The sequence below is a fragment of the Phascolarctos cinereus genome, unplaced genomic scaffold (assembly GCF_003287225.1).
Source record: "Phascolarctos cinereus isolate Bilbo 61053 unplaced genomic scaffold, phaCin_HiC Scaffold_2;HRSCAF=192, whole genome shotgun sequence".
NCBI lineage: Eukaryota > Metazoa > Chordata > Mammalia > Diprotodontia > Phascolarctidae > Phascolarctos > Phascolarctos cinereus.
Window position 1 is genome coordinate 309,243,208 of NW_027555625.1, and position 24,770 is coordinate 309,267,977.

The window sequence follows — 24,770 nt, forward strand, 5'->3', positions numbered from 1 at the left end:
TTATTTTCTGCATTTAAAACATGCCCAGGAAGGATCCCTAGGCTTCACCAGTCTTTGAAAGGGGTCCAGGTAGGAAAGTCTTGTACCAGTTCTCATTGGCTTGTGAGAACCAATTGTTAAAGTTTCATTTGAGCATTCACATCTCTGAAATTGGCAAATGGTACAAATCAGGGTTTGATTTCTTATTTTGCTAATTGTCTAGATTTAAGAAAATATTGCATAAATGTTAATAATCAGATTAAAATGAAAAGTATGTCACATACATTTTTTCCGAGCCAATTGTTAAACATTAACAGCACACTTCAAGGTCTAGGACACAAAAAAGGTTAAGAATTCCTTCCCTATATACCACATTAAGAAAGACCAACATGTCAGTTTGAGATGAGGATGCCTGAAGTTATTATCAGATCACACCTATTGTAGAGGATTTAGCTGACAGGTAGCTAAGAATGAGACCTATGATGGGTACATGGAAAAATGGGCACAAACCCTGGATACAGAGGTGGAAAGGCTGCCAAGGCAAATTTTACTTGCTTCAGAAATTGGTAGCAGGCCAACTTTGCCACAGAGGAAGCTCCAGAAACAGCTCCATCAGGGTCAGGGCAAAGAGTAGAGAATCAGAAGTTATGAATCCACTCAGCATGATGGCAGCTGATGGGGCAGGATGGACATAAAGAGAAGGCAAGACAGGTCAAGGAAAAGCAGAGTCATGTACTAGGAGCTCATTCTGGTCAGGTGGAACTGGGAACTTAAAATTGTTGAAGCTTGCAACTTTTCAAGCTAGAAAGGACCTTAGTTAACTCAACAACCTAGTTTTACAGATAAAAGGAAGAGGGAAAAGGCTCAAAGAGGGGCAGTAACTTGTCAAACCTATGTAAATAATCTTTGAAAAACTGGGGAGACTGTGCCACAGGATTGGAGGATAGATGAGCTTGTCATCCCTGGAGATTGTATAGCAGAGATAAAGTAGCCATGTGTCAAAGATGCTCTACAAAGGAATTCCTAGTCAACTATGCATTTGGAAAGCATGATACAGTGAAAAGAGCTTTGGACTGGGAATCAGAAAACTCAGATTCAAATTCTGCTTCTGACACTTCTGCTTATGTGTTTTTGTACAAGTAACTTCATCTCCCTGGGTTTCATTTTCCTCAAATGTAAAATGAGAGGGTTGGACCAAGTTCTGAGGTTCCTTCTGACTAAATCATGTGTGTGTGTGTATCCTGGTAGTCTTTGGAAATCAGAGATTCTTATATTGACGTAGTCATGGACTATCCAAAGGTGATAGACCAATATAAAACAAAAACAAAAACAAAAACAGAAGTGTTGTACCTGCTCACCCTGAGATCAGCTACCCAGCACCCCTCTCCCACCATGGGATTGCCCCACCTCTGAATCAGCACTTTCAATTCAAACTCTGAGAAGCCCCATGAAGCATCGCTCCATCAACCTATTACCACCAGAGCCAGATTGTCAGTGATGTCTGTGTGTCTGGGTAACAGGCCTATTTGCTATTCCAGGCTGTGAAAGAGATTTTCTTCATTCCCCTAAATCTTTCTTCAGGCTGCTCTATAATTCCAGGGGAATCACCTTCCCCACATGCTCCTCTCCTGCCACTAATTTCTAGATAATTGTATGTAAGGTTTGCCCAGGGCAGGGGAAGCCAGGAAGAAAGAGAAGCATGCAGGCAGCCAGGGAAGGCTGAAGTCACTGAGCCATCCCAGCAAGGGTACTCAGGGGAGGCTGGTGATGGTGGGGAATGTGCATACTTGCTCTCATGCTAATCTGGGCTGGATCAGTGGCCTAGCCTTTAGAGTTTCTGTGTTCCTTGTAAGGGATGAGCTGAAAACGAATAAGTCACATATGGGATAATATAAAATTTAGAGCTGGAAAGGACTTTAAAGATTATTTAACCCAAGCCTCTCCTCTTACTCAAAAATTGAAATGGATATCTGATGTCATTAATTTGGAAATTCCCTCCATGTTTCAGATCACAACCCATCCATTCCTGCCTACCAAGTGCTGCACTTGTCCATGGCCTGCCATAAATTTGCCTGTGGTGAGGGTCACAGCTTGCTTTCTCCTGTTTTCTTCCTTTCCCTACTTATCCACCACCTGAAGCCCAAAGGGTGTAAATGATTTGCCCAAGGTCACACAGCTATTAAGAAACAATGGTAGGATCTAAACTCAGGTTTTTAGATTATAAACCTGAACCAAAGCATGATTCCTACAACTGCCATTCCATCTCCATCTGACCTCTTCCTCTGACTGGTGTATTTCTTTCCAGATATCATTCAAGGAAGCACTCATACTTTCTTAAAAATCCAGATAAACACATGACTCACTGGACCCCATCTCTGTCTCCACCCCAGAGACTTTCTTCTCACCCTGGCTATTCTACCACTACATGACCTCTTCTTTTAACTGGTAGATTCCTTCCTAACCTCCTTTTCAGGGAGTACCCATACTAGCCATACTCTCTTCTCTGATGGAGCTAGGCACAGTGGATGGGGCAGTAGGTCTGGAGTCAGGAGTCAGGAAGACCTGAGTTGAAATTCAACTTCAAACACTTACTATTTCATTGAATATCCACTTTTCCCCCTGAGAGATTATACTCAGTTTTTCTGGGTAGGTGATTCTTGGTTGTAATCCTAGCACTTTTGCCCTCCAGAATATCATATTCTAAGCCCTTCTTTAAGGTAAAAGTTGCTAAATCATCTGTTATCCTGACTGTGGTTCCATGATATTCAAATTTTATTTTGACTGGTTGCAGTATTTTCTCCTTGATCTGGGAGGTCTGGAATTTGGCTATGATATTCCTGGGAGTTGTCATTTGGGGATCTCTTTCAGGAGGTGATCGGTGGATTCTTTCAATTTCTGTTTTTACCCACTGGTTCTAGAATATCAGGGCAGTTTTCTTGATAATTTCTTGAAAGATGATGTCTAGGTTCTTGTTGTGATCACAACTTTCAGGTAGTCCAGTGATTCTTAAATTATTTCTCCTGAATCTGCTTTCCAGGTCAATTATTTTTCCAATGAGATATTTCACCTTTTTTCCACTTTTTTCATTCTTTTTAGTTTGTTTAATTGTTTCTTGATGTCTCATAAAGTCATTAGCTCCCACTTGGCCAATTCTAACTTTTAAGGTATTATTTTCTTCAGTGATCTTTTGTACCTCCTTTTCCATTTGGTAAATTCTACTTTTTAAGGAGTACCTCTCTTCAGTGAATTTTTATATATCTTTTCCTCCCATTGGCCAATTCTGCTTTTCAAGGCATTCTTCTCTTCATTGGAATTTTACCATTTGGCCTGTTCTGGTTTTTAAGGTATTATTTTCTTCAGTATTTCTGTGCCTTCTTTACCAGGCTATTGACTCTTTTTTCATGATTTTCTTTCGTCACTCTCATTTCTCTTACCAATTTTCCCTCTACTTCTCTTACGTGATGTTTTTAAAACCTTTTTAAGGTCTTACACGGCCTAAGACCAATTCATGTTTTTCTTAGAGGCTTTGGATGCAGGAATTTTGACTGTTGCCTTATTCCGAGTGTATGTTTTGATCTTCCTGGTCACTATAGTAACTTTTCATGGTCAGATTTTTTTCTTTTGTTTGCTCATTTTCTAGCCTATTTCTTGACTTTTAACTCCATGCTAAAGTGGGGCTCTGCTTCCCAAGGGGAGGAGGCAGTGTCCCAAGGTTTAGGTTTTTTGTGTAGCTGCTTTCAGAGGTAATTCTAGGGACCTGTAAGTTTTTGGCTTTTCCAAACTGGTATGATCTAGGGAGAGGTGTGTTTACTGCTCTCCTTTGCTGTGCACTGGTTTCTGATTGACCACAAGCACTCTTTTCGATTTTGGAACTGTGACCAGGGTCCCTGCTCCCCTGAGGCCACAAGCTCCTCATGCTGGGACTAAGCCTCAGGACCGAGACCTAGATCCAAGTATAGGCAGTGCAACAGAGTCCTGCTCCTGGTGCTGGCACGGGGACCCTGTAAATCTCCTTCTGACACATTGTCTGATCCCCTTACTGTCTGTGGGCTGAGAGGTCTGGAAACCACCACTGGTGCCGCTGATTGAGTCACCCTGAGGCCTGCTCCTGGTTTGCTGGGGCCCAGTCTGCAGTGTTGTCTGCTCTGAACTGTGCTCCTCTATCACCCTGGTGCAACAGACCTTTCCTGCCAACCTTCTAAGTTATCTTGGGCAGGAAAATTCTTTCACTTTGTCTTTTTGTGGGTTCTACCACTCTAGAATTTGTTTAGACTCATTATTTAAAGGTATGTGGAGGGGAGAGCTCAGGTGAGGCCCTTCCTTTACTCCACCATCTTGCCATTGCCACACTTCATGGATTTTCAAATACCTGACAATGCGAGTCATGTTTTTTGGAACATACTGGGAAATAGCAATATCAGTTGTTGTCAGGGACTAGAGATATGTGTGGAGACTCCTGTGGTTGGGAAGTGAACAAGCAAGCAGTCAGCATCCCTGGCCCCAAAGTGGAAAGTGGTGACAGGGCTAAGGAAAGTGAAAATAGGATTGTACAGAGAATGGCAAGATAGGCAGCAAAACCTGAAAGGAGGTAGAAGAAGAGACATATTCAGGATGGAATCAGCTGAGTTCCTTATTAAAGGGACCAAAGATCTAGTGACTGTTTCAACTTGCTGCAGCTCCAGCTGGGAACAGAACAGTGAAGTTACACTCTAGGCTTCTACTACTGGCTTCTTTCTTTGTGGGGAAGGGAACAGCAGCCCTTGTTTTCTGTCCTCAGAGAAATTTAGAACGTGAGAACAGAACTTAGAACAGAAAATGTCAGAGCTAGAAAGGGGCCTTAGAACATAGAATCCTAGATCCCAAAACAGAGTTTAAAGTTTCCTTAGAATACAAGATATAAAATGAAATATCTGGAAGAGAACTTAGAACACAAACAATCTGAATTTAGCACAGAACAGTAAAGCATTTTATACCATGGAATGTTATAATGTAGAAAAACGTTAGAACAATTAGTGATCCTTTATTTTATAGAGAAGGAAATTGAATCACAGAAAGGAAAGTTTGTCCCAGGTTACACAAATACTAAGTGTTATGGCCAGAACTAGAACCCAGGATTCAATATTTCTCCAATGCTCTTTATGTTTATCTACCCACACATTATGTGCCCTCCCGCAATAGAGCTACTAAAGCCCTCTTTCTCCTCCTACCACTGCAAAATGATGCTTGTAGATCTTATTTAAAACGACTAGAGATAAATCATTTTTTCAAACTGACTACCTGGAGAAAATCCTAGATCTTTGAAAATCTATTGTTATTATGAATAGGTCTCTAGAAGGGACTTTGGTAATCAATTAGTCTAACCCCATTTTACAGATGAGAAAATCAAGGCTTAGAGATGGGAAGGGACTTGCCTAAGGCCACACATTGTAAGTAGATGCAATTTGTACCCAAGTCTTCCAAATCCAAACACAGTGTTTTGCACAGCTTTCAGTGCTGCCTCTCTTTCAAGTATGCATAGGATATTGTATATAGCATATGGTGTATTTGACGTTATAATGTGTGAAACCAGTCTGAAGTAGCAACTATTTAAAAAGAAGTATAATTTCATTATTTCCCATTGCACATTTTTGCAGGAACTGAGCTAAGAAAGTACTGCCTTATTAGAGCCCCCTTAGAGGGCCTGCTGTAATAAAAAAAAAAAAGGCTAAACTGCTTTACAATTTAACATATCCATTATGTATATATAAATGGCTGATTCCCAAATGCTTGTAATCTCAAATATTAAGATAGAAGAGTGTAATAGAACACTGAACTAGGAGTTGGGAAACCTAAGTTCTAGTTACCTTAGTGTTACTAATTAATTATGTGACCTTGGGCAAGTCCCTCATCTTCTCTGGGCCTCAGTTTACTTGTTTATAAATGAGAAAATTGGATTAAATGAGCTCTGTCTCCTACTAGTTCTATGATTTTGTTTCCAACATTACTACTGTAATTTCTTTCATGCTTTCAGTTTTCTCAAGAACACTCTGTTTATAGATGACGCAAGTGTGAGCCTAGTCCCTCACTGAATTATCACAAATTCAAAATTAAAAAAGGAAAAAAAATTCTCTTCACAGCATTTATTTTAAAACAACATGGAATAGTTCACATTCACTCAGCAACCATGTTTATAGGCTATCCCATGAAATAAATGTGTTAATTCAGCCCTTTTCAGCCTCCTTGATTGTACTGGTTACATGCAAGCATCCAGAAATAAATGGAACAATCATTAGAAAGAGTTAACACACAGCTGCTGCCTGAGGCTTTATAGTTTACAAAAAAAAAAGAAAAAGAAATGCATTGTTGCAAATATTCATCCAGCAAGGTTAGCCATGAAAATGGGAAACTGAAGTCAATAAAGCCAATATCCCTTGGATTGATGGAGAGCTTGCCACAGACACCCAAGCTGGATGCAAACAGTAATCACCACCAAGCTCAAAATAAACTTGGGTTCCAGAATGCAAAAGGATGACATTAGCCCCTGGGACTGAGTCCAGTGTATCAAGGAGAGCTCCAGCCTCCAAATTCCATACCATGGGATATGTTAGAAGTGGCTTGTTCCAGGGACCTCTGCGGCCCTGGGCCACCCTCGATCCAGTAGCCCTCTCTACTCTTTGGCAGCTCTTCTTGGCCAGTGATATGATATGCCTCTCATTTGCAGAATACATATTTGTTATGTAATGAGTATCAGGAATTAATAACCCACTCAGTGGTGGGAGAAACTTGCATGTTAAGCACTGAGGGAAAAACATCTCTTCTAATGAGGCTTCCTATTTTCCCCAAGGGGAGGGTAGAGAGAGGAGCTGAAAATGGTCAACAGAGGCAGTGGGCATGATGTCATTGGAATTTGAGATGGGGACCTTGAAGTCCATTCTTTCCAGAAATGGCAATCACATGCCATCTTCCCCCAGCCTAAATCCTTTCCCCCTTTACAGAGTTAACAGTTTTTACCTCTTCTGTTATGAATCATGAGGCCCGTGGCTTTTGACAGATCATAAATCAGGTCTGGGAGTTGTGAGGACAAATCCCGGGACTTTTAATCTTTAATATTAGACGTGTTTAAGGCAGTGAATATTACATGAAGGTGCTGTTGAATTTTAGCACATCATTAGCTACTTTACATTTCCCCTCCCCCTTTGGATTACTAACTCCCAGGGAAATTTCAAAGATACAAGTAATTCTCCATCTTCTTTCCATCTAGCAAAAGTCAGTTCACCAGTTTGCATACATTGACTAAGCACCTAATGTGTGTCTTGTATAAGATGTTGTGGGGAGTACAAATTTGCATGTGAATATGGTTCCTGCCCTCAAGAAATTACACTCTAATTGAGGGAACAAGACATATAGTCATAATACAAGGTAGGCCATATTCAGTTTACAAAGAAATAGTACCAAACCCAAAATACTTTAAGAACTTACAGATATCATAAAGAGTCAAAGCCGGAATGGCCATTAGGTCAAAGAATTTGGAAACATAAATTGTAGAATATTGGAGCTGGAGCGATCCAGTATCATAACAGAATATCAGAGCTGGATAGTATGTTAGGCTATAAAACCATATAATGTCAGAATGAGAAGACACAGAGAAGCTCAGCCTATAGATGGCTCAGAATACCTTCTACAGCAAGTGGTTGTCCAACATTCCAATATTTGCATGAAGCAGAAAATCTAATATTTTTCTTAGAAATTCCATCGTATTAGACACAGTCCAAAGTTCTAGCCTGTTAAGATTCTTTTGGATTGTGACTCTTTCATCCACCTATTAGCTATTGCTCCCATCTTTGCATCACAAGCAGATTTGATAAGACTGCCACCTATCCCTTTATCTAAGTGATTGATAACAATGTTGACTAAAACAGGGCCAAGGGGAGGGAGCAGGGAGGTTGGAACACTAAACTGTTTTTTTTTTTGGCCAATTCTTTTGAGTCTGGTCAGTTAATTCCAATTTTGTAAACTGCCCTATCATCTAGCCTCAATTTTACCGTATCTCTCATGAGATTAGTGGAAGAAAATTTCTCAGAGGTTTTACTGAAGTATTGTCATTTTCTTGATCTGAACTGTTTTTTATGAAACAATACTGGCTCTTTATCATAAATACTCCCTTTTTCATGTGTTTATATTCCATCCATCAGGACATTTGCCAGTCACCAGTCCGATGGTACTTCTGCCATTCTTCACAGTCTTTCAGTGATTCCTGACATCAGTTGACTACCACCATTAATGATACTAATAAATAATCATTAGTATTTATATAGTATTTTAAAGTTTTCAAGGTACTTTATAAATATTATTTCATTTTATGTTCACAACAACCCTGGGAAATAAATGCTATTACTACTTATATTTTGCAGATGAGGACACTAAGGCAAAGAGAGGTTAAATGACTTGCCTGAGGTAATAGTGCCGCTAAGTTTCTGAGGCTATATTTGAACTCAACACCTTCCTGAATACAGATCTAGTACTCTATTCCCTGTTCCACCTAGCTGCCACCAATCGCATCCAACAGTTTTTTCATTAACTTGAAAGAGGCCCATTAACTTGAATTTACCTAGGCCTACTAGTTGTTGTTTCCTCCATTATCTTGGGTTTCATATCCTGAGTAAGCCTATATTCAGTGTTGGATCATTGAATGATAGAGTGGAATGAGGCCTTAGAACACAGTATGTCAGAGAATGAGATGTTAAGACTGGTGGGGATGTTGGAATGTAGAATGATAGAACTTAGGAAGCTTGATTTGGAAAGTACCTAAAAACATTGAGCAATAGGTCTGGAAGAGATCTTATGTGCCATGTAATTTAATCTTTTCATTTAAAAGGGGGAAACTGTGGCCCAGAGTAATTTAATTGATTTGCCCAAAGTCACTTAGCTGAGAAGGACAGGTCATGTGCACTAAGTTAATAAATGAAGGCTTTATTTATATTGGAACTTGAGCTGGGTCTTGGAGGATGTATGCAGTTCTGAGATTATATTACCTCATGCAAACATCAAATGCCCCTGTCTAGAGCAAGTAGTTCACATAGTCGATAGAGCATTGTACCTGAGGTTGTGAAGTCCTAAATTCAAATCTCATCTCAGACCCTTCCTAGCTGTGTGACCCTGGGAAAGTAACCAACCTCTGTCTGCCTCAGTTTCCTCATCTGTAAAATGAGGATAATAATAGCATGTAACTCCTGTGTTTGTTGTGAAGATAAAATAAGATAATGTTTGTAAAGCACTTTCCAAACTTTAAAGTGCTATATAAAATCTAAAGAGCATAATTAATCTTTTTGATGTCATAGGCCCTTTTGACAGTCTGGCAAAGCCTCTGGATTCCTTCTCACAGGGAACAGAACAGTGAAGTTACACTCTAGGCTTCTACTACTGGCTTCTTTCTTTGTGGGGAAGGGAATAGCAGCGCTTGTTTTCTGTCCTTAGAGAAATTTAGAATGTGAGAACAGAACTTAGAACAGAAAATGTCAGAGCTAGAAAGGGGCCTTAGAACATAGAATCCTAGATCCCAAAACAGAGTTTAAAGTTTCCTTAGAATACAAGATATAAAATGAAACATCTGGAAGAGAACTTAGAACACAAACAATCTGAATTTAGCACAGAACAGTAAAGCATTTTATACCATTCACTGTGATGTTCTTAAATTCATAAAATAAAATACATATTATTACAAAGAAAATAATAATATATAGTGCTTTATGATTTATAAAGTATTTTAGATATATTATCTCATTTAATTCTCATAATATTACAAAGCAGGTACCTTTATTATCTTTATTTACAGATGAGGAAACAGACTGAGGGAGATCAAATGACTTGCCCTGTCACACAGATAGTGAGTTTCTAAATCAGGATTAGAACACAAGCCTTCATGAGTCCCAGTTCCATGTTCTATGCACGTATTAGACACTTAAAAGGTAGTTAAAATCATCTGACTCACTATGTATAGGGCCACCTACCTACTTTATTTCATATTGAAATAAAGTTATTAAACCCAAACCCAAGGTTGTGAATCCTTGGACTAGGTCTTTCCAAAAAGGGGTGATGGGAATGGAGGAAGAACACATAGTGAAGAATTCACCTATTTTTCAGTTTCCATGTATGATCTCTCTACTCTCCTATTTAGTCATCCACCTGCCAGGAAATCAGCCTTTCCTAAATGTTTTCTGTTAGTTTTTCCATGTCATTGAGGCAGCTGGTGGCACAGTGAGTAGAGCACCTGGCCTGGAATCAGAAAGACCTGAGTTCAAATCCAGCCTCAGGATGGTTCCTATCTGTGTAACCCTGGGCAAGGCCCTTAAACTTCTCTTTGCCTCAGTTTCCTTAACTACAAACTGGGGATAATAATAGCGCCTACCTCCCAGGATTGTTACTAGAATCAAGTGAGATAATAATTATTTAAAAAAGAAAAGAAAAAAACCAGTTAATATGCTTATTCCCTTCCTCCCTCGTTGTTTTGATTTAGTTTTTTTCATTCACCTAAGGGGAGATAAAAGTTGGCAGTGAGAAGGAAAAGGGAGGTGAGCTGGAGGTGGGAGGGGATAGCCTGCTTGGGACACCAGTTTAAGGATCTTCTTGCTCTCTTCCACCAGCCAACTTTTCCCATGTTGTTACTCATGGATATATGTTTTGGGGGCTTCTGTGAGGTATTCTCATGTATGTATTGAGCAAGAATAGATATATAAATATATACATAGAGATTTACATGGATATATAGAGACATACAGAGATACATATCTGTATATACATACTTACATGTGTGTGTACACTGTATATAAATAAATACATGGGTGTATGCATATACTACATATAAATATAGAGATATATTATTATCTATATTTATATAGATATCTGTAGACATAAAGATAAATATCTATAGATAAATATATACATGGTACACACTATATAAACATGTGTCTATACAGTATATATGTATAGAGATATATGTATCTATATTTATGTAGATAGCTACAGACATAGATAGATAGATAGATAGATAGATAGATAGATAGATAGATAGATAGATAGATAGATAGAAACTTCTTCAAGTCAGTTGCATAGACTGCATGGACATGTGAAAATATCCCTCAGGTGCCAAGGTCCTAGACATTTGAAGCCAGATAGCTTGAATTGAAGTCCTGGCTCTCCCATTTGCTAGCTATGTGATCTTAAGAAATCATTTGGCCTCTCCAAACCTCATTCCTGTGTTAACTTACTTCTAGGGGATTTTTAAGGGAAGCACTTTGAAAACCCTAAAGTCCATTTTAAATGGTTACAATTATCACTGGTAGAATAGAAACTCCTTTAGGATAGCTGTTGTGTGTTGTTATTGTTTTTAATCTTTGTATTCCCAAAACTTGGTAAATGCTTAATCGTTGTTAATTGAATGGGATTGCTGTTATTAATGCTGCTGTTATAACCTGCCAGGCTTTATGTTCATGACCTCCCTTTTCTTCTTCCTCTTGAAGGGGAGTGCAGCTGTCATGAAGGCTATGCTCCAGACCCTGTGCACAGACACCTGTGTGTGCGGAGTGACTGGGGGCAGAGTGAAGGGTGAGTACCAAAAAGTCAGGGCTTGGCCCAGCAACAGCTCTTACTTATCTTTTCTTACTTATCTTTCTCTCTCATCTTATCTTTTTTCTCTTACTTATCTTTTCTATACAAGACCAAAGCAAGTACACTTCTGGAACAGAGGGAAACTGCAGAAGTTAAATATAAATTAAAACCCCTTTCCCATTTAATTAATCTAATGTTAGAGATAGACATAAAATGATAGCACTGGAAGGGAGTTTAGAACATAGAATGTTACATTAGGCTTAGAACAGGACTTTAGTATAGTTAAATACATGAGGAAAACTTGTGATTTAAAGGAATTTTATGATTGATTCATTTATTTGTAAAGAATTATTTTTTTAATCAAATTCCCCCCAAAAAAAACTATACGTATTTGTTTGGGGAAAATGGGTATGGGTAAATCTGTTTTTGTTTTTTGTTTTTTTTTCTTGAATAAAGTCTACCCAGAGATAACATTTTCATCTTACTGAGTATCCCTTTGCTGTTCTGTTCCCCTCCCCACATTCCCTCCCTTACAGACCTTGGCCTTACACAACACTGGAAAGAGGATACGATCTTGTGACAGGGGAGCAGGCACCTGAAAAGATCCTCAGGTCAGTGGCTAGATATACTAGCGGTGGTGTCCCTGGGATGCGGGGGAGGGAAGTATTTTGTTTTTATTTTCCCCTCAGTCACAGAGTAGCAGCATTAGGATTTGAATAAAATTCTCTACCTCTAAATCATCTTTTCCTTACACAACTCGCAGACCTGAACTAGTCGCGGCTCCTGCTGCTGGTGCTGCTGCTACTGTGGCTTCATATTTATAATTCTCAAAGTGATTTGCTTTTTCTCATTTAGTTCTTGCAATAACTTTATAAGTTATAAAAGAAAAGTATGAAATCCTCAGCTAAAAGATGAGGCAAGTGAATGGACATTTACTGAGTGTATTCTGTGTGCTAAGCCTTGTGCCTGATAATGTCAGAGAGACAAAGAAATATGAAGTATGGTCCTCGCCCTTGTGCGGTTTGTGCTCTTGTTGGAGAGAGGACTCATACCCAAACACACAACATATAAATAGTTAATTCACACTATTTGCCATTACATAATAATTGCCCAGTGAGTGGTGTGGTCTACAAGTGCGGGAGCAGATCAGGGAAGAGAGCACCTGCTATGGGCTGAGGGTGGTGAGGGGGGAGTACTTGAACAAGGCCTTCAAAGATAGTTAGGATCCTTGATTGGGAAAAGAGAAGGAGGGACCTCCCAGATGAGAATGATGAATGAGATCACAAAATGTTAGAACTAGCAGATCATCTAGCCCACAAGTTGTTAACATTTTTTTCGGGGGGAGGGGGCTAGACCACTTGGGTAGTTTGGTGAATCCTGTGGACCTCTTCTCAGAATAATGTTTGTAAATGCATAAAATAAAATAAAATGGATGTAAGATTATAAAGGAAACCAAAGATTAAAGAAAACAAAGATGTATTAATTTTTTCATCCAACTTCATGGATACCTTGAAATCTCTCCATGGGCACTTAGGGGTCTATGGACCCCAGGTTAAGAACTCTTCCTTTTTTTCTGAGGCAATCAGAATTAAGTGACTTGCCCAGAGTCACACAGCTAGTAAGTGTCTGAGGCCAGATTTGAAGTCAGGTCCTCCTGACTCCAGGGCTGGTGCTCTATTCACTGTGCCACCTAGCTGCCTCAAGAACTCCCTCTTTTTATAGATCTGCAGATACACAGATAGATAAGAAAATCCCAGAGAGGTTAAGAAACTTGTCCAAGGTCATACAGTGAGTAAGTTAAAACCAAAAGTCAGATCTAAACTTCACGTTCAATGCTTTGTACCCCATGCTGACTGCTTCTCTTGTAGGTCTACCTACAGCTTGGGGCAGGGACTCTGGCTCCCAGTCAGCAAGAGCTTTGTGGTACCTCCTGTGGATCTGTCTATCAACCCACTGGCCAGCTGTAAGACTGATGTGCTTGTGACCGAAGACCCTGCTGATGTCAGGTAGGAAAATTCTCTAGACCTGGGGTTTGTCTGTGCTTCCAAGGGACTGTTTCATTCCATGACACCAGTCACAAATCACATTGCCAGCCGTCCCTGTGTATAAGTTCACTATATCACTGGTTGCCAAAATGTTTTTTTATGACATAGCTCTTTCAGTTTTTTTAAAGCACACAAATTCCCAATATGTGTATACTTATCTAAAATATATAATATGCTATTGCATTGATAATTATGTAATATAAAACATAAAAATAGAAATTAATAAGGATGATCAAATATTTGATTCTAGAACTGATTGGGAGATACCTAAAGCTCATTGAAGAGACTGGTAACAAGGTCAGAACAATACTTAAGGAGGGTCTCTGACAGCTGTATGGAGGATGGAACAGAATGATGGAACCAAAAATGAAAATCTACAGACTTTGCAAACTATATTAACTTCTCCTTTAGTTACTGATGGGTACATGGAAAAGTAAGTGTTTGCAAATCTGAATGCACCGAAGGGAGGAATGGAGGCCAAATAGGAGGCTGTTTCAATAGTCAATGCAAGAGATGATGTGCCTGAATTGTTGATGACCATGTGAATAGGGAGAAGATAGATTTGAGAGAAGTGGTGGTATAACTGACAGAATGTTATAGTGGATTTTGGATGTGGAAAATGGGTATGGAGGAAGAGGGGGGTGTTCAGTCATTTTTCAGTCATGTCCAACTTTTTGTGACCTGTTTTAGGGTTTTCTTGGCAAAAATACTGGAGTGGTTTGTCATTTCCTTCTATAGCTCATTTTACAGATGAGGAAACTGAGGCAAACAGGGTTAAGTGACTTGCCCAGGATCACACAGCTAATAAGTGTCTGAGGCAAGATTTAAACTTAGGAAAATAAGTTTTTCTGACTCTAGGCCAGGCACTCTGTCCATTGCACCACCTAGCTGCCTGAAGAGAAAATGAGAGCTCAAAGATGACACTAAGCTTGTGAAAACCTGGGTGATTGGAAGGATAAAGGTGCTACCAACATCATTAGGGAAGAATAGACAATGGAAGGGTTTTGTCTGACATAAAATGCAAAGGGTGAATATGTATGGAGCTTTTCCTCAACAGTCATTGATCCCAGAGAGCAGAGCCCCTTTTGTGAGCCATTAGGTGAGCTGAGATGTAGGGATGTGCTAGAGCCCGCTTGAGCTCAAGAGAAAATTGTTAAATTTTTGACGTGAGCAGTTACACCTTGGAAATCAGCAAATCTTATAAATCAAGGCTGTGTTTATTGTTTTGTTGCTTGTCTCTGCTTTAGAAACTGAAGGAGAAAATGTTAATAAAAGTGTGCCATGCTTATATTTCCCCCCCTGAGAACCTGTTATTAAATATTTATCAGCACACTATTGACTTGGAGGCAGGGAGTTGGTATGGAATTTTCCCAATGGTACCAACACAGCTCCTGTAAGTAGAAAGTTTAGGTTAAAACTGACCTGAGGCGCTGACATCTGGCTCAGGAGGGGAGTGGTTTGAGACTTGCATAACAGAGCAAGAGGGAAGAGTAGAAGAGTGTTGAGTGACAGGGTACGTGTGGTTACATTGGAGATAAATTTCACAATTGGCTCTCTTGCACAGCCCTACCCATAGACCCACACACACAGAGGCACCAGAGCCCCCACTTCAGAGACCTCTGGATCACATAATCATATTTGTCATGCAGTTTGGGAAACAGCAGAAAAGCCTCCTTTTGTGCTCTGAATCTTCCCTGGTCGCAGTGCCTAAAATTCCCACCAGGGAACATCACTTTTTGGGCTTAATGTTACCTAGTAAGAGGTAACAGAGATAACATTTTCTGATTAACAGATTGAAAAAAGATGATCTTACCTGATCTGGGAACCCTGCCTCCCCAGATTTTTTTCTCAAAGTGAAGGGGCTTTCCCAAGGTCACATATCTAATCAGTGGCAGAAATGGCATTCAAACCAGTACTCTTTTTGCTATAGCTCTCTTTTAGTCAGTGTTTCTGGAAAATATGGCAACTCAAAAAGACAAGCTCAGGGGACCTCTTAATACCCCTTACCTTCCTTGTAGGGCTATTAATATCCTGAGTCCAGATAGAGTCTGAGAGGATGGGAACAGCTTCTGCAGGTGACTCCCAGGACAGAAGAGGAAGAAATCTGCTGAGGATAGGAATCAGGGGTTTAGCTGGGCAAGATCCCCCAAGCTTCCTGGTGGTGTTACTGCCAGCTTCCAAATACCATGGTGATAATAGGTTATTCTAGGAGCTATAATTACCTGAAGAAAACACAGTTGTCTTATTAGCATTGCCCAAGGACAGGCAGCCTTACAATTCCCACCATCCTGCCTCAAACAAATCAATTGTCCTTGTACCAGCTGCAAATGTGGATAAAAACGTACAATCTCCACCAAAAGCAAACCAAGAAACCACCCTGTGGATTGCCCCTTTCCTGGCTGTGCTAATAAACCTCGTTTGACACAGCATTGCTTAGACAAGCATATCACTGAGCATTTTGAAGAATTAATAAGTTACAGTCAGATGATAAGTTAGAGAATTAATAAATAAGAGATAATAATTATAGATAGCCAATAATACGGTCAGGGAATCACACACAAAAAGAAAAGATTAGGAGAGAAGCTGAGCAGAGCATTACAGGACAAAGAGAAGAAAGCCATGCAAGCTTTCTAATGGGATTTGGAAAGAGAAAGGTGCCGAACAAGGTCTTTTCTCCCTTAGTCCCCTGGTCTGTGGCCAGTGCAGTTCTCAGGTAAGATGTCGGGGAAGAGTCAGCAGCTGACCATCCATCCCTGACCTTGGTCCTGTAACTTCCAATGCAAACCAAGCCTCCCCCGAGTTCATCCTTCCCCCCTTGTCCTTTGATACTTTAATAGATATGCAAGTTCATTGATATAGGTGCAACAGTGCAGATAACACTCCGTCCCAAACTTCTCATCCTGTGTGGCTTCAGTCCATGTCCTCTCACAGACCATCTATGGGGAGGGGGCTATCCAAGAGGTGGTAGGCCTTCACCTAGTAGGTGCATATCAGTGAATCTCATAGGCTACATGTACATTGTCTATGCCCTTACTACAAGATTGGCCTCCCTCCTTTTATGCACATGAATCTATCTGCTGACATCTCATACAACCCTTCTTGTGTTGAATTCTTCATTGGTAATATGTTTTAGCCTACTTATACTCACCATGGACCTCTACACTGATTTTTTTTAACTTTAATTTAATTTTTCAGAGTTTACAGTACATGCTTCAGAGAGCTACATCATCACTAGAAGAATATTAGATTTAAAAATATAAACCTATGCCCAGACTTAAATGTGAGATAACATATGTAAAGTGCTCTGAAAACCTTAGTGTTATTATTATTGGCATCTAGGAGGCAAAATGTATAGAGCACTGGGTCTTGAGTCCTGGAAGATGGGAGTTCTTATCTGACCTCCGATGTTTAATAGCTATGTAACCCTGGGGAAAGTCACTTAACCAGTCTATCTCACTTTCCTCATTTAAGAATAATAATAGGGCAGCTAGGTGATGCAGTGGATAGAATGCTGGCCCTGAAGTCAGGAAGATTCATCTTTCTGATTTCAAATCTGGATTCAGATACTTCCTAAATGTGTGACCCTGGACAAGTCACTTAATTCTGTTTTCCTCAGTTTCCTCATCTGTAAAATGAGTTGGAGAAGGAAATGACAAACCACTCCAAATCTTTGCCAAGAAAACCCCCAGTGGGGTCCTGAAGCATTGGACGTGACTGAAAAATGACTGAACAAACTTCCTAGGGTTGTTCTGAGGATAAAATGAGATATTCGTAAAGTACTTTACAAACTTAAAGAGCTACATAAATTCTAGCTCTTATTATCCATTAGACTGTGAGCTCCTTAAGAGCTGAGGCTGTCTTTTTGCCTTTCTTTGTATTCCCAGCACATAACACGTTACCTCATATACAGCAAGTACTTAATATGTGCTTCATGATTGTAACAGAGGTATGCAGCTCAATGAATAGTCCATAGTTATAAGTTAGTACATTAGTACATGTTTCTTTAATGGGTATTTCAGAGAGATATTCTATACTAGAATCAAATAGAAAATAGAGTGGGCTGTCCTCTTGGCACTTACAGTTGAACAGAGGAATAACAATAGACCCACTATTGTAGACCCAGTATTATATGGCATAAAGGGCAGCCAGGTGATATTGTGAGTGGATAGAGTGCTAGACTTGGAGTCAGGAACACTGAGTTCAAATTTGACCTCTGACACTTACTAACTGTGTGACCCTGGGCAAGTCATTTAACCCTCTTTGCCTCAGTTTCCTTATTTATCAAATGAGCTAAAGAAGGAAATGGAAAGCCATTCCAGTATCTTTGCTGAGAAAAGCCCAAATGGGGTCATGGATAGTTGGTCACAACTGAGCAACAACAACAATATAACAAAAGCATTAGAAAGGTGTAAAACAAAATGACTAGGGGTGATCAGTTCAGCTCAAAACAAACATTTATTAAGCTCCTGCTATGCTAGATCCTAGGCATGCAAAGATAGCTTCTGACTTCAAATAACATGCATTCTGCTGGGGGTAGTAAAAATGTACAAAAATAAGCAGTAAAAGCAAAGTAATTTGAAAAAGGAGAGACAGCACTGACAAATGAGTGGTTTAAAGAAAGCTTTAGCATCTGATGATAACCTGAGCTAAAACTTGAAAGAAGATAAAACTTCTGAAAAGTGGAGTAAACAAAGGAGTACATTCTAGGAATGGGAGAAGGCTTATTAAAATATATGGAGATAGTAGGTGAAATGTTTAATGAGGGGAAAAAAATATACGGTCCCATTTTGTGAAGGGGAATGATGATAAATAAAACTGGAAAGACACCTGAAGGTAAATTGAGAATCACTTTCAATTCCAGGATATGTTACTCTAGAAGCAATAGGAAGTTAAGTGAAGATGTTTTTAGCATGGGAACGGCATGGTCAGAGGAAGCTCTATAGAGGCTGTGGCCTATTTGTTGGATTCTAAAAGATTGGTAGGAATTTAGCAAGTAATTTTGAAAAGAAGGATATTCCCAGTTTAAGAAACAGTAATAAGAGACATGAAGGTGGGATGCCAAAAGACGTGTTCAAGAAACAGACTAGCCCAGTGTGTGTTGAATATAAAGCACGTGGAGGAAAGTAACCTATGACAGAATTTGAGAGCTGGCAGGAACCTCAGCAATCATATTGTTCAAACCATACGTGAAAGGAAACTCTACTGTAACATGTACAATAGGTGGTTATCCAGCCTCTGCTTAAAGAACCCTAAGAATCGGGAACCCACCATATCTCAAAGCGGTTCATTCTACTGTTAGCTCTAATTGTTATGAAATTATCTCTGATATCAAGCATAAATTTCTTTTCTTTGCAACTCCCATCCATTGTTCCTGGTCCTTCCCTCTGGGATCAAATGGACCTAGTGTAATCCTTCCTTCTCATGATATCCCCTCAACACTTGAAAATAGTTATCTTTCCCCACCAGTGACTCCATTCCAATCTTCTTTTGTCCATTCTAACCATTCCCAGTCTCTTCAACCAATTATCATGTATCACAGGACTGGGTAGGACAGGTAGCAATAGATTGTGAATGTCCTTGAATTCCAGGCAAAGGAGTTTAAATGTTACAGAAGAGGAAGACACTAAAGTTGACAATGTCCTTATTATATGAACACACACATTTTGATCATCTGAAAGTGACAGTGGATAATTTTGAAGAGGGGGGCTCCTCAAAATAAACTCTACCTTCTTATCAAATAGTTGAGTAGTGGGGCTGCCTGTTGAAATAAGGTGACAATTATTACAGCTGTTAGAATAAAAGAAAACTCCCCTCTCACCTTCTGAATTTGCCTTAACTATCTCAGATAGCCAATAACCATTAGAAAATATTAGAACGTTGCCTTGCATGAAGGGGATGTGGAATAAGGGTAACTGTTAGTTTAGCAGCTTTTTCCTTCTGTCTAAGGAGAATTTAGAATGTTCTCAGATTTGGCTCTTTTCTCCCACTTCTCCTCAGGTATTCTTTAAATTTCTATTTTAGGCTGTTTTCTCTGAGAGAAGGGAATCACGAAGGCCCCAGTGACATTTCTGGTGTTGTATTGACCCCAAGTATGGTCTTTTGGCCATATATATAGCTGTCAAGTACTTGAATTTGATGGATGGGGAGAGGGGAGAACTATTCTTTTAGAAGCAGTGTATTTCTGGAACTGTCTCTTGAGTAAGGCTGCATGCCATATTAATAAACTTGTTGGATTTGGAGCAAGGAACATATGGGTTCAAAGCCTGCCTCAAATACTTCCTAACTGTATGACTATGAGCAAGTCATTTAATTTTTCTGGGACTTTGTTTCCTCATCTGTAAAACAGGGAAAAAATAGTGCTTACTTCTCTGGATTGTGGTGAAGTCCAAATGAGATAATATATAAACATCAATTGCTGTAATTATAATAACCATCCTTAGGTGACCTGTGTATGTGCCATTGCCTTCCTCTGTTGAGAAATTATAGGGCATCACTGACAGGAAGTGGGCAAATACATTTATTCATTTATTCAGTAAATATGCTTTAAGCACTTATCAATTGTAAAACCTCATGTGGGAAGGACACAGGGGGAGATACAAGGATTAATAAGACATGTTAACTGCCTTCAGAGAGCTTACTGTCTAATAAAGTCTAGAATGTGTCAGGTACACAAATAGATATGTCTAAATAGACTAAATAATCATGAGAGACACAAAAACAAGTTTTAGGAAGTCTGAGGGAAAAAATATTGGCAAAGGAATAGGGAATGTTTCATGGTAGACGGAGTATTTCATTTGGGGCTTTGGAAGATCTGAAAAGAGAAATCAATGATCAGGTGAAGAATAAGTGTTTAGTAGGCTGCATGAAATAATTTAAATGATGAAAAGTTGTGGCAAAGCTTGTCCTTATCCACACTGCCTGCTGACTGAATAATTAGATACTTGAATCTATGACCTCATTGATGAGGGCCCTCCCTCAATGGCTGTCTGCACACAACAACCCCCTTTCACTTCGCTATCCTGTTTGATTCTTGCCATGTCTTTCCATAAATCCTCTATAGAGGATGAACCCACATCTGTCTATGAATAAGTTGTTAAAATTCACCACATCTGCCAATAGAATTCTCCCAGGTCTATTAAAAGAATGATTTCCCAGGTATAATGGTTACCACCAAGGCCTCTGAAATCCCCCACAGATGGGCATTGCCTTGAGTTCCTTATCTCTTTGTAGCCTAGCTGTCTGTCATTCAGCCCAGTGAGCCTAGAGACATATGTATTTCCCCCGTTTTAATTTTTGTCATCATAATTTTAAAATTGAGTCTTTTCGAATGAGTTTTTTCTTCCCCCTCAGTCTCAGTAAGTCTCTTTAAATCTAGCCCAGAGCAAGGTCCCTGTTAGTCTTTGTCATGGGGAAGGCAGCAGATTGTACCCAGTCTGACTAGAGGAAGAGAGAGACCTCTTCGCTAAATGAAACTGAAACCAAGACTTAGGAATATAAATACTGAAGTGACCCAGGTATGATAAAGAGAACCAGTTAGCTGAACTTCCAGCTTACATGCAGGAGATGCTAAATTATTAAAACTTTAATAAACGTAATAATAAATATTTGATGTTGAATTATAGAAAGCTTCACAGATACAGTGAAACTGAGAAATGGCCTCTTAGATCTGCATTAGAAGTTAAACACTTTTCAAATGGGGCTTCTAATGTTGAAACAGAGCTATTGTTCTTTAGATTAAGAACGTTCACACACAATAGAAAGGAAGTAGCTTGAAGGCCAAGTCTGGTGGCTGGCTCCAGAATAGGAGCTCTGACTGAAATGGATAAGAATGAAGGAGCGGGTCACATGCCCTCTGGAACCATTAGTGGGGTACCTGAAAACAAGGCTGGGTAAGTGTGATTGCTTCATGGGTCCAGGCTTCAGACAGCAGCTTCTTATCTGGAAGTCTCTGGCAGTCAGCAACTGCCCAGTGTTATCTCAGGTATCTTGGATGAGCTCTTTTCGGCCCCAGAAGGATTCCCAAAATGCTGGGCTTGAGACAAGATAAACAGAGTAGTGTCTCCATCACAGAGCTTCTCTGAAACCATTTTGTGGTATAATGACTTCTTGTAAGGGATTAAAAATTGAAGAATTTGGTCTGGGCTAAAGCCTCACCAGTGTTTGAAATGAGTCCCACTGCAATAACAGCATATTGAAGGAATCATGGAAGCATAAACTGGAAGGGGCCTGGAGAGGTAAATTTGTCAATCAATAAACAAGCTTTTATTAAGTGCTTCCTGTGCTCCAAGTACTGGTCTAGGCCTTGTAATGCAAAGACAAAAAATGAAACAGTCCTTTACCTCAAGAAGCTTTTGTTTTATTCAAGGATACAATGTATGCACATGTAAGTATTGACAGAATATATACAAAGTAAATAAAAGGTAATTTGAGATGTGGGACAGCAGGTGGTACAATGGATAGAATGCTGGTCCTGGAGTCAGGAAGACTCATCTTCCTGAGTTCAAATCCAACCTCAGACACTAGCTATGTGACTCTGGACAAGTCACTTAACCCTAGTTGCCTCAGTTTCCTTATCTGTCAAGTGAGCTGGAGAAGGAAATGGCAAACCACTCCAGTATCTTTGCCAAGAAAATGCCAAATGGGATTACAAAGAGTTGCACATGACTAAAAAAATGACTGAATAACAACCAAAAACAATTTTTTTGAAGGTAAGGTATTATAGTTGTAGACAGGGAATAAGGAATCATTTAGGAGGTGGTATTTGAGCTGAGCTCAGGATTCATTAATTAATGCTCAGGATTGAGAGGTCAGGAGGGAATTCATTTCAGGCCTGAGAGACAGCCAGTACAAAGGCATAGAGACAGAAGATGCCTTGTTGTGCATGTATAGAAGCAAGAAGTCTATTTTGGCTTGACTATAGAGAGCATGAAGGGCAGTGATGTTTAAAAAGCTTGGAAATTTCCTCTGTTTCTAAATGACCCTAGAAAGAGAAAGTCTCAAGAGTGCCTATAAAGCTTCCAGAATCTCCTGTTATCACCCTGTCAGGAATCCTTCCTTTTGTCTTCTAATTCCCCTTAAGTCATAGTTTATGACCATGACACCTTCTTGGGAGATGTTTTCAGGCCTCAGCTGGATAGAGTAAGAAGGAAGGGGTATGTGGGGTGTAACAATGGGACCGAGGGCTAAGCCAACAGATTACCTATGTGTTTCTGGGTCACTTGAAAGAAAAGTCCATCAACTAGAATTGTTTAAGTGCTTACTTACTACGTGTCAAGCGCAGAACACCTGATTTGGAGTCAGAAATGCTGCTGCTTATTACATCAACGACCTTAGGAAAGCTCTTTCATTTCTAAGTCAGGAGCAGCATTGAAACTATGAATCAGTCAGTTAATCAGCAAACATTCATTAGGTCCTGAGTAGGTACAATACACCACGATTGGCCCAGGAGTAGATATAGGTATCTTCCCTTACAAAGGTTAGGACCGGACAGCTAGATACATGAATGAGAAGATAGCTTAGTATAGTGCAAAGAACAATGGATTTGGTATTAAGAAAACTGGGTTTGAATACAAGTCCTGTAACTTATTGCTGTGTGGACTTGAATAAATCACTTCCCTCCTTGGATTTCAAGTTCCTTATCTGCAAAATGGGAGGCAGTAGAATATATTTATAAGATGCCTTCCAGCTCCAAATCCTAAGAGGGATATATAGTACAAATTAGAAAGGGTAGGGGTGGGGATCGAGAGGTAAGCAGGAAGGTTACATGACTTACTAAAGGTCCCATGGCCTGCAAGTAACATAGAATTTGAACCCAAGTCTCCTGACTGTCATTCTGCAAGCAAGTGGGTAGAGGAAGAGGGAGAGGGAGAGGTGAGGAAAAGGGAAGGTGAGGGGAGAGAAGCAATGGGTAAGGAAGAGGAGGAAGAGAGGAAAGGAGAGAAGAGAAGAAGAGGGGAAGGGAGGGGAAGGGAGAGGGAGAAGAGGAGAAAAGGAGGAAAAGGAGAGGAGCTTCTGAAGTCCTTTCCAAATCTGAGAATGTGAAATTCTCTAACTAGGGAATCTTTTAAGTTTCCTTCTAAATCTAAGGCCTTTGATCCTTTAAATCCTAGATTACTTAGTTGAATTCTTCATTGCTACCTGTACTTCCAAGGTAAAAGCTGAATTGGTGAAAAGAAGGATCTAAAAAACAAGATAAATTCAGTTCTTTATGAGATGTGGTTACCTTGCTAATCCTCCCATTTGTTAGAGTTCTCCCTGCATTGAATATATTGGATAAAAAATATCATCCTTTTAAGGATGAAAAAATAAGAAAAAAGGAGGTTACATGACTTACTAAATGTCCCATGATTTGCAAGTGACATAGACAAAATTTGAACCCAAGTCTCCTGACCCTATGTCATTCTGGCAAGCAGTTACCTAGGTGTTCCTTCACATAAAGGCGTGTTAGGGAATTGTGGTTCTTGAAATGACAGGAAGATAGAAACAGTAGCAAAGTGCAAACTGGAGCTGACCAAAGAGCAAGACCCTCTAAGTAGGGATATTGTCTCTAGAGAAGTCTTGGCTTCTGATATAAATCCCTGCTTCTCCATAGAGTCTCCCAGACCACTCTGACCTACAAGGATCTCCTTTGAATTCATTTTGTCTCTACCACTGATTTGACAGTTTATAATATATTGCCTTGTCACCTTCATGGTGTTGTGAAAAGAGCACTGGCTTTGGAGTCAATGATTGCTGCTGTTCAGTTGTTTCATATCCGACTCTTCATGACCCTTTTTTGGTGGGTATTCTTGGCAAAGACATGGGAGTGTTTTGCTATCTCCTTCTCCAGTTCATTTTGCAGGTGAGAAAACTGAAGCAAACAAGGTCAATGGACTTACGTTCAAATCCCATCTCTTGCTTAACTACCTCTGTAATCTTGGACAAGTCATTTAATTTCCCCAAGACTCAGTTATTTCATCTGTAAAATAAGGAACTGGTCCAGATGACCACTCAGGCCTCTTTAAGCTCTAGGTTAGTGATTTGTATAATGGCCTGTTTTATTCATGTACATGTATTTATTTCATCATCATCATCATCATCAATCATGTATGAGAAGCATTCTGACAGAGTGAATAGAGTGCTAATCTCATAGACAGGAATAAAGTCCTAAATTCAAGTCCTGCC

At 39.7% G+C, this 24,770-nt stretch overlaps 1 protein-coding gene across 1 annotated transcript in view; it reads left to right on the plus strand.

Moving 5' to 3' along the window:
* The window catches only part of ASTN2 (astrotactin 2), a 1,115,013-nt gene that overhangs the window by 459,227 nt on the left and 631,016 nt on the right, over positions 1–24,770 (plus strand). The window contains 3 exon segments of the mRNA XM_020990605.2: positions 11,475–11,559; positions 12,099–12,173; positions 13,431–13,568. Coding sequence (XP_020846264.1) covers positions 11,475–11,559; positions 12,099–12,173; positions 13,431–13,568 — 298 coding nt within the window.